Source organism: Symphalangus syndactylus, chromosome 6 (assembly GCF_028878055.3).
Source record: "Symphalangus syndactylus isolate Jambi chromosome 6, NHGRI_mSymSyn1-v2.1_pri, whole genome shotgun sequence".
Classification (NCBI taxonomy): domain Eukaryota; kingdom Metazoa; phylum Chordata; class Mammalia; order Primates; family Hylobatidae; genus Symphalangus; species Symphalangus syndactylus.
The window spans coordinates 137,214,038-137,228,624 of NC_072428.2; the positions used below are offsets into that span (position 1 = coordinate 137,214,038).

At 36.1% G+C, this 14,587-nt stretch overlaps 1 protein-coding gene across 2 annotated transcripts in view; it reads left to right on the forward strand.

Moving 5' to 3' along the window:
* The window catches only part of CNTNAP2 (contactin associated protein 2), a 2,323,962-nt gene that overhangs the window by 1,283,960 nt on the left and 1,025,415 nt on the right, over positions 1-14,587 (forward strand). For both annotated transcript variants that reach the window (XM_063641685.1, XM_063641684.1), the window contains exon 10: positions 5,914-6,085. In XM_063641685.1, coding sequence (XP_063497755.1) covers positions 5,914-6,085 — 172 coding nt within the window. The remainder of the gene's footprint in view (positions 1-5,913; positions 6,086-14,587) is intronic.

Genomic DNA, 14,587 nt, shown 5'->3' on the forward strand with positions numbered 1-14,587 from the left:
TAATTACAGTGTTCCTGTAAAGAAGGAAGGTTTCCAGTGCGTGGAAAGCAAGATGCAATTGAGCCTGACAAGATTACAAGTCGCTGTGGGTGTTTTAACACCTTGTCAGATTGTAGAAACCAGTTACAACAACCCATGTATAGACATTGTATTTTTTATTCCAAATTCATAGAAATTTAAAGATATAACAAAAATACACAACAATTTTACCTTTATATTATATTTTTACTAACTTGACAATTGTTTGTTACATTCACTTTATTTCCATTTTATAGCTATTCATTTATGATCTTCAAAATGCCAGCTGCAAATTTATATTACCAAAAAATCCCACTATTAATCTAAGTAGGTTAAATCCTGAGCTTTGGAGTAGTCACTGAAGGTATCACAGACACTAATACATTAGTATTTTTACTGAAATTTCATTAGTTCATAAAGGGAACAAACACAGAAAATAAATAATAGGTTCTTCTCTGTTTCCAAGGGAGTTAAAGCAGCAGGAGGTTCAGTATCAGAGATCCAACATCTTTAACTCATTGTTGACTAAGGGAACTGTCAATATTCCACCAGTTACATAATGTTTTACAGATATGAGTAATCTTCAGGTTCTAATTATTAAAACTGATTTGGAGTATAATAGCAGGATGTATTTGTTATTCTTTGTATTAGTTTTATATTGCTGCATAGTGCATTGCCTCAAAACTCAGTGGCTCGACGTGGTAATAATTTATTATCTCTTACTTTTCTGTAAGAGGCCAGTAATTTAGGAGCAGCTTGGCTGGGCAGTTCTGACTTGATATTTCTTATGAGGCTGCAGATACATGTTTCCTAGAGCCACAACCAGCTGATGACTTGACTAGGATTAGAGGAGATAGCAGAATCACATGGCTAGCAAGCTGCTGCTGGAACTTGGTAATAGGCTTTAGTTCTCCTCCTAGGTGCCTCTCCATCTCACTACTTGAGAGTTTCCATGGCTTTTAGGCTGGCTTCCCTGGAGTAAGGGATCAAAAGACCAAGGTGCAGCCTCTAATAATGCCTTTATACTTAACCTTGGAAATAATATCACTTTGTTATTACTGCAACATTCTGTGTCACGTGGAGCAGCACTGATTGTGTGGGAGGGAACTATACAGGCCATAAATATTAGGAGGTGTTTAAAATAACATAATTATAATGTGAAGATTTATGGCCATCTTGGAGATTGATTGCCAGGGTTCACCCTATAGACCACAGAGATTCATATATTTTCCCACACACCAAGTACACCCAACCTCCTCTAAAAGCCATCCAAAGTCTCATTCCACTAGGCCATCTGCTCAAATTCTAGGACTTCATTGTCTAAGTCAAGTCAATCCAAAATGAATCTCAGAGAGTCCAAGAGAAAATGAAGCTGTTTAGATATAGTCACTCAAGTACCACTTCCCAAGTACAGTTGTCAATCTTAAGACCTGTGAACAAGTTTTGTGCCATCCTCACACCAAATATACAATGGTAGATTATGCACAGAGAAACCAAATTAGACTCTCTGGTTCAAAAGTGGAGAAAATAAGAGAGACAAAGAAGGCACTGGTCCACAGCAGTTTTGCAATCCAGTCAGGCACATGTTGGTCATTCTTGATTAGAACTCAGTCATGCTATTTCCCGGAAATGATTCTCCATGGCTCTTGGCTCTGCCCTCTGTGTTCTGCCACTCTAAGTCATCCTTTTTATATATATATAGAAGGTTGTCTATGTTTACAGCTGCATAGACTCCTGACCATAAAGTTTGGAGGTCAAAGGCCTTTTTCTATTTTGTCCCAACTCTGTCCCTTTCAGTACAAGCTGGTGGTGTTACCTCCAATATAGTTATCTTAAAAATGAATGGGTTTTCTTTGAATTTTATTCAGGTTTACTCCATTTAATAAAAGGCACATCCACAATTTTATAAAGATAAGCTCCCCCTTACCCCTTGAGCTTCTGTAGATCTACAGAAGGAAAATGCTCTTAAGATAATTAGAATCCCTATTGTTTAACTGAAAAGACCTGTAAAGCATACAAATAAGCTCTTTAGAGGGTCTTCTGTCTCATGGAGTGTCTCCCTGAGGAATACCTAATAATTTTCTCAGGTCTTTATGTAGATTTTATAGACACACTTCCTTGTCATCTTTAGATCATGTTTTCCTGGAATTTGATCTTTGCTTAGAAATGTGATTTCTTAATGTTTGCATTGTTCACCATCTGGAGAGACTGGAATTGAAAGAGCATTTTACTTTAAAATTCAGTAATGCCTGGCTTCTTCATTTGTAATAGTTCTTCTTTAGCTTTTTCTCTCCCATTTTCTTTTTCTTTTACTATAAGCAGAAGATGCCCGATGGCTCCTTCAATACTCTACCTGGAAATGTCCTTAGCTAGATTATACATTTTCACTTAACTATATCTTTTTCTTTTCCATATTATCACAAGAAACAATGTTGCTAAACTTTCCACCAGAACATAGCAAAGATCTAATTTTCTCTAATGTCTGAGGACACTTTCCTCACTTTCCTTTAAGTCATTACAGCTCCTCAAGAGCTGTCAAGCTTCTTTTAAGGCCTGTCCCACTAATTTGCATATTCCTGTCCCTAAATCACTGCCACATTTTTAGGTTTCTGTTATAATTCTCTGCCAGTATCAAATTCTTTTTTTTTGGTACTAAAGTATTTTATTCTATTCTATTTTATTTTATTTTCAATTTTTATTTTCATAGGTTTTTGGGGGAACAGGTGGTATTTGGCTACATGAGTATGTTCTTCAGCGGTTATTTATGAGATTTTGGTGCACCCGTCACCTTAGCGGTATACACTGAACCCAATTTGTAGTCTTTTATCCTTCACCTCTCTCCCACCTTTCTTCCCTGAGTCCACAAAGTCCATTGTATCATTTTTATGCCTTTGCATTCTCATAGCTTAGCTCCCACTGATGAGTGAGAACATACGATGTTTGGTTTTTTATTCCTGAGTTACTTCACTTAGAATAATAGTCTCTAGTTCCATCTGGGTTGCTGTGAATGCCATTAATTCATTTAATTTTATGGCTGAGTAGTATTCCATTGTGTATATATATAAAAAAACACATATTTATAGTAGCACAATTCACAATTTCAAAAATGTGGAACCAGCTCAAATGCTCATCAATCAACGAGTGGATTAAACTATGGTATATATACAATGGGACATTAAGCCATAAAAGGTAGTGAATTTACAGCATTTAAAGCAACCTGGATGGCATATCCAGACATCAAATTCTTTATTTGATATCTATTGTTGCATAATGTATCGCCTTAAAATTAATTCAAACCATGATGAATATTCATTACTCTCCTGGGCCACTCCAGAAGACTGTGTATGACATGGTGACGACTTGCCACGAAGTAAGCAATCTCAGAGACCAAGTTGCAGAGTTTTCTGTTGTTCACAGAAGTCAGGCCTAATTGGTTATAAAAGGGGACAGCAAAAGGGTCTTAAATCAGGAGTCAAAGATTAATGATGTCCATCTTGGAATATTTAAGCATAATATATGGAGAGAAAAAAGTTAATGCATATGCAGTATTTTTCCCTTTAATTATCTTCTCCTAGAATATATCTCCTATTGGAAAATAAAAGGACTTAACCACTTCAAACTTCAAAATTACTGAGATCAAACAGAACATTGTTATAAGTGACTGATGAAGTCTTGTTTTACAATCTTAGTTATACCAAATTTGTAGTAATCGGTATTTATGCAGCTGCTGTGCTTCAGAGCAGCTTTTATTTTCACAGATACATCGATTCATTTTGAAATCTTTCAAAGCTAGTGTGGATATGGTGAGACTCCCAATTAATAAAAAAAAAAAAAAAAAAAACAGAAGCAAATGAGAGTCTTCTTAAGAGTGGTCAGTAAGTTACAACTGGGTGTTTTCTCTCTGCTAAGTTTAGACATTACACTCTACTCAATTTTATCTTGATTAAACAATTGAAAATCATATGTGCAGGCAACTGGTCTAAACAGATCATTTATCTAATGTCAGCATTTTTCTGAAGGGACTAATTCAATGCAAATGAAAAAAATGTGGTTGACTAGAAAAGACACATATATACACACACACACGAGCCATATGTTAACATTAAAATAAAGCCTTATATGGATTTTTTTAATTCAAGAAGTTAATTCAAATACAATCTTATTTTTATACAGTACTGTGTTAATAGAAAACAATATATACCTTTGTGATTAATCCTTAAAGGAAATTCAAATGACAATTATTGGACTTTAAATATTGTAATCCATTAATGAAGACAGAAAGAAGATTTCTGCTATACTAAAATACTATCCTTAGTCAAAAAGAATAGGATATTTTGAAAATATCACTTAATAACTGATATGGTTTCGCTGTGTCTCCACCCAAATCTCATCCTGAATTGTAGTTCCCATAATCCCTGTATGTCATGGGAGAGACCCACTGGGAGGTAATTCTATCATTTCATAATAGTGAGTAAGTTCTCACAAGATCTGATGGTTTTATAAGAGTCTTTTCCCCACTTTGCCTCACACTTCTCCTTGCTGCTGCCCTGTGAAGAAGGACATGCTTTCTTTCCCTTCTACCCTGATTATAAGTTTCCTGAGCCCTCCCCAGATATTCTCAACCATGAATCAATTAAACCTCTTTTCTTCATAAATGACTCAGTCTTGGCATGTCTTTGTTAACAGCATGAGAACAGACTAATATAATGGCCAATTTTTGTTTTTATTGAAAATTCACTTTTATCCGTTTAATGGAACTTTGGTTCCAACCCATTTTATATAAATTGTTTGTTGTTACAGATATTATAATAGATGAAGTGAATGTGTCAATAACTTCAGATTTGCAAGCAGACAAATTAGTACAGTTTAAATCTGCCCAGCAGGCAGATTTGGTATGGTGAACCATATGAAAAGTAGAAGCTCTGGGGACTTTCTGGAGATACTTAATGGGATTGAAAAATACCATTCTCTTATGGCCTACAAATTTTCCATGCATAATGCATGTTCTATCCAATTATGCATGTTTCTCTTAAAAAGATATAATAGTAATTGATTGGTGGTGATCTCTTAAAGTTATTTAGCAATAAACTCTTAATATCTGATTTCAAGGTTGGTGTGTGCATTCTATTTCTTAATAGAATCAAGAGTATTTAGTGTGTGTGTGTGTGTTTACTCTTATTATCTACTCTTTTAATTTTAGTTCCATCTGTTATTATTTACTAGTATTTATACCATATTATGGTATTTTATTTATACCATATTAGATAGTTTGTAGAAGATGTATATTCAAAGTAGGGTGGCTGACCCTTATGCCTAAATTTATTTGCTTCTAATGTTCCCTTGAATTTTATAAATTTAAAAAAAGCATCTGTAATGCAAATATCTCTTTGAAATGAGTTACACACTGATCTACTTTACTTCATAATAGTAAGTGTAGCTTGTTTGACATCTGAATAACAGGCAATAGGGAATTAAGAAAATAGAACTAAATATCACAGAAACAAGAAGAAGAAAGTTGGATAGTTGGGAAATTTCTAAGTTTTGTGTCCTAATCTCTGAGGGCTGGCTCAGCAGAGGTAGAATAACAGTGAGTCTTCGACAGCAGAGGGACAGAAAGATGTGACAGTGAGAAAGATGATATCAAAAGAGAAAATTTGAGTGACAGTAGACCCCAGAGGCAAACATCGACCTAGTAACCTATTACAATTCAACCCTGACTTCTTCCTCTGTAATAATCTCACTTTCTCAAAAAACTTCCTTTTTCTACACTGAATCAGCAAGGATCAAAGAAACAGTAGTTGGATGCGATGGCTGTGGCCAGGTAGAATACTCACAAGAATTTTAGTGAAGCATACTGTTCACCAGATTTACATTCCCATTTCTTCTGTTTCACAGGTTTTCTGAACCAGATGAATAACTCAAGTCACTCTGTCCTTCAGCCTTCATTCCAAGGATGCATGCAGCTCATTCAAGTGGATGATCAACTTGTAAATTTATATGAAGTGGCACAAAGGAAGCCGGGAAGTTTTGCGAATGTCAGCATTGACATGTGTGCGATCATAGACAGGTAAACGATCTTTTCATCCTACCTCTTGTTGTCCAAACTTTCCAAACCTGTGTTTCTGTCGTGAGACCAGTGAAACATCTCAAAAGAAAATTAAAGTTAAAAACAGGTGAGGTGGAAGTTACCATTCAAACTATGTATTGTAGTATATTTGTGATATTAGCAGTGATGATGTTTATGTTTTTATGTGGATATATATCATATATATCATATACGTATCATATATGATACGTATATGTATATGTATGATGACTTGGCCTCAGCATGTCCCTTGCAAAACTTGCTTCTGAAAGAAAAGGAATATTACAAAAGTGTCAGTGCGCAAGATGGGTATTTATGAAGCAGAATATTTAGAGTAACTGGTTCAGCTTACAAGATACACATATATGTATATATCATATATATGATATATATGTATCATACATATGTATCATACATATGTATGATACATATATATCATACATATATGATACATATATGATACATGTATATGATACATATATGATACATGTATATTATACATATATATGATACCTATATCTCACAAAACATGTATTATATATGTATCATATATATGTATCATATATGTATCATATATATATATAATAAAACCTGTGTTGTTGCATTTGTTCAACAGCCTCCAATCAGAGAATCTGAGCCTTCAATGAGTAGTTTTGCAAGCAAAGCAGTGTGGTAGAGAAACTCTTGACAGTTTATTTTTAGTTTTGTTTTCTATGTCTACAGCAGAAATATGCCTTCTCTTTCTGTCTCAATGATGACTTGGCCTCAGCATGTCCCTTGCAAAACCTGCTTCTGAAAGAAAAGGAATATTACAAAAGTGTCAGTGCACAATATGGGTATTTATGAAGCAGAATATTTAGAGTAACTGGTTCAGCTTACAAGATACACGTATTAAAATATGACAAAAATCAAATCTTTATTGGTTTTGCAAATCTGGGGAGAAATTTTTAATAAAAACTTTAATTGTATTCTCACACAGTGGAAAGATGCAACTTTTCTGTGAAATATTATGATTATACTGCATACACTACCTTAACATACTTCTAGACAGTGCCTGTCATTCCACTATGAACAAGTTTCATTTTGAGATGCTTTGTCTGTAAACAAACTATATATGATTTGAAGTTAACCTAGTGAATTTATATGATTCTCTAAGATATATTTAAATCTTTTGCGGAAGAACTGTCTTATTCTAAAAGCTCATTTTATTAATTTTTTGTTTAGGGAAGATGAAAGTTCTTTAAATTTTTTTAAAATTTTGAAATAAGATATTAATCCTATCTCAGTCTACCCACAACAAAATATAGACCATAAGTCTTTAACAAATTTATTTTATTCAAGAGGAAATACTTTAAGAAGTCACTCAAAAATGAATTTTACAAACATATAAAATAATTTATTTTGAAGTAAGTTTGCTTTCATAAAATCTGAATAAGATGGCGTTCATGTGAATGGTAAGTTACAGTTTGTGGTGGCTGTAAGATAGAACTTTTATAAAGCCTTCACATGTTTGTAATAAGACTTTATGACATAGTATACTGCTTATTTCTATTTATGTATGCAAGTACTGATCTTAGTAGCCTAAGCAGTTTATATTTAAATAGAATAGTGAACAATTTTAATGGAAATATACTCCTAATTATTGAGCCATTAATAATGTATCAGCTATTATTTCTGCCTAGAGCAAGTAGCAGCAATAATCAGAAAAGCTGAGATGAATGTTTTAAAGATCATTTGTTCTGATTTTAGATAATTATCTACATATTATAATTGTTTTATACAGAAAAAATATTTTCTTCATAATAGTTATGGAGTTTTTTAGTATCTACTCTTTTTCAGGTCAGTAACTGTGATGATACATTAATTTCATTACCTCTTTTAGCTTAGTAAATGGGCTAGGTAATATGTTGCTGTTTCTCTCTAAACATCGTGTTTCTAGGCATTATATATAATTTGTTTGCTACTAAAGAAGGAGGGGTGATATGTTGAGATATTAATGTTTTGCTCTGATAGAGACAGGAGTTAAATCGGTCCCAAAAGAATGAATGGGATTTTGGTAAATGAAGAAAATGGAAGATGATACTCCTGGTGGGGAGACCAACACAAGGGAAGGTATAGAAAAGATAATACAAGTTTCAATTTTTCACAGATACAGAGATACACAAAATATTTTTTTTTTGACAAAATAGGTCAGGCCCAATATTCATCTTGCCAAGTTTCCTGCAGCTAAAAGAACAAAGTTCACACCTTTCTTATTCTTTAGGATGACAAATGAAGAGATTAGCTGCAGGGAAGTAGTCACCTGTGACACATCTCCACGCATTTTCTAAACCCATTATGGAACCTATTTTTAGCTTATACTATTTTTTTTAAGGCAACAACATCTGTACCTTAAATACCAATGTGTGAAACAGCAGATTCCTTTAGTCACCTAAAATGTTCCCAGTTCAAAATCTTAAGCGTGAAGTGTTGTACTTTCATAGGTATGAGACAGGACTATTTTACTTAAACCACTGAAGAGTGAATTGATGATATCACCCTTAATCTATGTCTTTCCAGGTAAAAGTTACCAGTGGTTTTAGTCTGTCCTCACAGAGCAGTGATGTATCCGGATAATCCTTTAACGATACACCACTAGCACATCTCTGCTTCTTTCTCCTCACTAAGATTTTGCAACTGCCCCATTATCTACAACTTTCTTTTCAGATTACCCAAATTCTCCCAAAGGAAGCCTACACTGGCTTTTCTTTTCTCCTTCCCCGTTCCAGCTTGATCGATTTGAGAGTTGTTTTTGAGAGGGAAAAAAAAAGTATAAATGAGAACATAGGGTAAAAAAAAATAACAGAGCTACACAAGCCTGACTTTTGTAAAATGTTTGGAGATAATAGTCACAGCTGCAATGATCTGATGAGTAGAGCTTAGGGAAACAGTTGCAGGACGATTTGTCTGAAGGTGTTTTTCTGTGTGTTGTGTTGGAATACCCTATGATTTGAACTTTTTTTTTTTTTTTGCTTTGTGTGTAGATTTGCATGTGGCTTATTTTGTTCACGTGCTTATTTTCTGAAGGCAGCTTTGAATCAAGGAAAGAGCAAGCATGCCAAGCTACAGAATTACGCATTCAGTGTTTATTTTCTGAGTGCATACTAGATGTCACGCTATTCTAGGCACTTGGAATAAATCCTTGAACAGGACAGATAAAGATTATTGAAAATTCTAAGCTCACATGGTAGGGAGAGGGGGAGGAAGGAGAGCTGACACACTATAATTAAAAAGTAAATAATCTAGCAAGCGAGAAGGAATAAATTTTATGGGTAAAAATACTAGAACAAAACAAGGAGGGCTGGCATGTCAGTAGATCAAGGTGTTGAGTTGTAGTTGAAATAGGTTGATCAGGATAAGCCTCCATTGAAAAGATAATATTAGTGCAAGACTTGAAAGAGGTAACTGAATGCACTAACGCAGGGAAAGAACGTTTGACCCAGAGAGCACAGGCAACCTAAGAGGCACTTGCGTGATCCAGGATCAGTATGGAAGCCATGGTGGCAAGTTCGGGAGGTCAAGAATAGTTGAAGGAATAGAGGCCAGAACAAGCCCTCCAGACTTGTAGGTTATTGTTAGGGTGTGGCTTTTATTTTGAAGGAATACAGGAGCCATTTGCAGCTAAATAGAGCAATATGATGTACTCACATCTTAAAAGGATGAATCTGGGCTGTGGGAGCAAGAAAGGTAGAAGCAGGAGGCTAACTAAAATTATGCCATTATAATCCAGGTGAGAGATGCTTGTAGCCTAGACCAGGGTGCTAGCACAAGAAGTAGTGAGATGTGGCCAATTCTGAATATATTTTGGGGAAGAGTCAGTAGGGTTTCTTTACAAATTAGATGTGAGGTATGAGAGAAATGGAGGAAATAGGGATAAATCCAAATGATTTGCTAAGAACGGTAGGAAGAAAGGAGATGCCATCTCTTCAGATTTGGAAGACTAATTGTAGAGAAAATTAGTCAAGGGGGCTAAAGAAAAAAGTCAAATTCAAGGTTGGACATGAGTTGAAATGGCTACTGGACAGCTAAGTAGAAATGTCAAGAAGACAGTTGAATATATGTATGTAACAAGCCTGTGTCTGCAGGTTTACACAATAAACCTTTGTGATTGACAGAATCCCTATTGTTTAACTGTTGAGGGTCTTTGGTATCTTTAGTTACATTTTATAAGCAATCATAGAACTGGAAGGGAGGTGGTGGATAATGGGCAGAAATTGCGCTCTAACAATGGAAGCTGCTAGCTTGAGTCACTCAGTGATCATCTGCTCTTAGAGAGGATTGTCATCAACCTTCAGTTTCCAAAACATTTTCTGAGAAAGGTAAAATACCCAGAGATAACATTTTTGTTTCTTCTTGCATTGTTACTCTCTTTTATTCATTCCTAGAACCCCTGCATTATTGACTGCTTGTGGCAAACATCTTAAGATGCCTGACTCAACTCTTATTCTCAATCTTTTTGTCTCCAGCCTCTTTCCAAGTGTGAAAATCTGAAGGCCCAGACATTCAGAAACACTCCTTTAGCCAAAGATAGGTCCATTCACTTCTTCCCTCAAGAATCACGAGGAGAACTATAGGGCATTTCAAAGTGGGGGAGAGGGGGTGCTTGGGGAGGGATGGACATTGGGGGAGAGTCAGGGAGGGTATTAGGGGATGGAGTGAGTCAGTCCTTGTAGGTATCGGCTAGAATTCCTAAACTCGGAGACTTGCTACAACAGACACTGGCCTCAGAACTTGTGAATTGGTGTAGAATTATTGTTTCATCTGATTTTCTGTGGTTGTAGCCAGGACACATGGTTAGGAAGAAGCTGATGTTCACATATTTTGAGCTTAATTAAGTGGTGATCATGCTTGGTTTGACAATTTTTTTTTTCTGTTTTGTGAGTAATAGTGAAGTCCATTTTGCAACTGTGGTTTCTATTTCAGTCCTGAGAACACTCTTCACAGCTCAGCTGCCAGAGGAATGTTTTTTACTTTATGCTAGGCAGAAGCAGAGATGAGACACAGTCCTGGCTGCTAAGAGCTAAGCAGAAGTTAGCTGTGGCGTTCTTGGGAAAGCTTTTGTTCTCCTGATACAGTTGCCCCTCTTGCTCTCCACCATCCTTGGTAAAATGTAGACCTGATGTCTAGAGCTATAGGGTCAAGAAAACCATAGATCAAGCAGCCACTGATACTAATTTGTATGTGAAAAATATCAACTATCACTTATCTAAGTAATTATGAGTTAAGTTTTATTTTTCTTGGAGCCAAAAGCACCTGCCCTTTCCCTAGTCCCCACTTCTAAAATTAACCAGTACCATCATTTTACCAGAATACAGAAGAACAAATTCCTGAATATGGAAATGACTCTGAAAGAAAAGATAATACTTTTTGGAGTGTATTAAGTTGCATTTTAGTGATGTCCCCTAGAGATTGAAATCTGGGGACTAAATAGCTGTTTAGAGGCCAAAGCAAATTCATATTGTTAGAGTCAGCACTAGTAAAAAGTGACTCATTAGAATTAGAATCTTCTCTGCTCTTTCCTGTCTAACTCCATTGAAAATATATTAAAAAATACATTTAGAAACAAAATCAGTAAACATCCCAGATAACACAGAGAGTGGAAAAGGAAATGCAAATGGTCCAACTTAAACATAGCCTACAAAATTACCACTTGAGGAATTATGAACAGACTAGATGCTATTCCAGAGTTAGTAATTAAGTCTTCATTATATTTTTGGATGAAGTACATAATCACAGACACAGTTTTTTTTAATTCAATGCTTTCTTTTCAAGAATATCCAGTTTGATTTTTTTCTTTCAAAGAAAAGAATAAGTAAATTAATTTTCATAAGAACATTTAAATGAGGATTAGGTCGATACATGAAAGATATCTCAAAACTAAATTGACTGTTGGAAAGGCAAATGAAAGCAGTCAAGAAGGATGATATGGTTTGGCTCTGTATCCCCACCCAAATCTTAAGCTGATTTGTAATGTATCAGGGAAGGGGACTGGTGGGAGGTGATTGGATCATGGGGGTGGATTTCCCCCTTACTGTTCTCATGATGGTGAATGAGTTCTCATGAGATCTGATATTTAAAAGTATGGCACTTTCTCCTTCACTCACTCTCTCTCCTGCTGGCATGTAAGATATGCCTTGGTTCCCCTTTGCCTTCTGCCATGATTATAAGTTTCCTGAAGCCTCTCCATGTGTGTGGGACTGTGAGTCAATTAAACCTCTTTTCTTTATAAATTACCCAGTCTCAAGCAGTTCATTATAGCAATGTGAAAATGGACTAAAACAAAAGAGGTCATGAGTTTCTATAAAAGCAGGCTTAAATTTTGTATTCATAATTTAGATGAAGAGAACATGTAATATTTATCATTTTCTAAAATTTGTCTTGATTTGCTAATTCCCTGTTTCTAGTCAGTGGCAGAAAAGATAAATAATTGAACACATACATTGTGGTACTGTAATCACTCCTCCTTTCTGTGTATATTCAGTCAACATGGGAGTTGATCTCAGTCAAAGGTAAACTTCCTTTTGTGGTTGTACTACCATTTCAAGAGTTCTCCTAGACGCCCTAGCATGGCTTGGGTCAGAGTCAGCTCATGCAATACCTTATCACCACAGGGGTGGGATCTGTCCCACCTGCTCCACCAAGGTTCCCTCTGAGCTCCCTGAGAGTCCCCAGCCTGGTCGGCCTTCAAGGTCCCACTTCTGTCCCTGCCACCCACTGTCATGACAACTGCTCCTGCTGGCCTTCAGATATGACATAGGTATTGCTGGACTTAGGTTCTGGGATCTGTGTTTAAGGTGACAGCTATTCCCAGCATGTCTGAGTCCCACTTGGTTTTAGCATTGAGAGTCCTGCTTCTGGAGAAACCCCTCAGTTCTGGGTAAACTAGGATGGTTGGTGACTATACACACTAGGTCTTCTTTCTCCTAATACCTTCATCTGATCTACCAGCCATCTAAGCATTTTATAGGCCCTATAGGAACACACAGTGATTTCTATATCTTTTGGAGACTACATACAAGCTGAAATGAATCATGGCATATGTGTTGTGGGGGAGAGGTTAGGCATTAGGGACAGCTTCCTTAGGCTACGCTCCCTTTGCTTCAGCATGCTATCCCTCCATATCTGCTCTACACAGCCACTCAGGCTGACATGAGGCCCTCTGCACATTAGACCCTCAAAGGCCATCATAGGATTCCTAAGTCTCTGCTGTATAAACCAAATATAAAATTGTAAGCCATCAAACTGCCTGATGAACCCTCCCCTTAGCCAAAGGCATTCCAAATAATGCTGAAAAAAAAAAAAAAAAAACTAGTTTAGGTCAGACTTGCCTCACAAACATCAACACAGAGACCTTAAGACTGATAGAATAGTCTCTTTAAGTCTGATAAGAAACATTTACAATCCATTCTCTCTGAAGCCTGCTACCTGGAGGCTTCATCTGCATGATCAAAGTTGGGTCCCCACGACTGCTTATCCTAACCCAGACATTCCTTTCTATTAATTCCATGTCTTTAAACAATAACTCTTTCAACCAATTGCCAATCAGAAAATATTTAAATCTACCTATCACCTGGGAGCCCCTGCTTTGCATTGTCCCACCTTTCCAGATGGAACCAACATACATCTTACATATATTGACTGTTGTCTCATGTCTCCCTAAAATGTATAAAACCAAGTCATACCCCAACCACCTTGGCCACACGTCCTCAGATCTTCCCGAGGATGTTTCATGGGAATGTCCTTAACCTCAGCAAAATAAACTAAATTGATTGAGACTTCTCTCAGATTCTTTTTTGGTTTAGGGTTGAGATTTATTCAGTCAACAAATGCTGCTTGAAGATCACACCAACCAGTAGACAGTATCTCCTGGGACTGAATGCTGAGGTGATGAAGGGAGGGTGATTGATCAGACTCTACACTGTTTTAATGCTTGTTTGGCTTTTGTGTCTTAACACTTACGATGCCTCTGTTTTGCTCTCAAAAATACAGCTTTTTCCATTCAAAAGCTACTTGGTTTTAGACTACTTTTCCAAAATTAAATCCACGCGTTTCTTCACTTTTTGTTTCAGTCCAGACTCTAGAGGTGAATTATCCCAGAACCTACTTTATATGATAATTGTGTAACCATTGATCCACTGGTAAGACAGCCATAGTGTAAGAAAAAATATTTTTTATTAATGTTTCTGTAGTGATGGTTTTTATGACAGATTTCCTTTCTCTTTCACCTGAATCTTGCTGACTCCAAACCGCTACCCTCTAGGTCGGACACCTCCTTTTTTTCATACATTTCCAGGTTGGCCATCTCCTTCTCTTTTTTTCTTTAGAAATGTTAATGTCATCAGTTAGGCTGGCGTTAAACTGTGCAATCATTTCTCTTACTTTGGGAAATATTTTGTCTTTTACCATTAGGTGCTTATTTCATTACACATACTGTAGGCTTCTGGA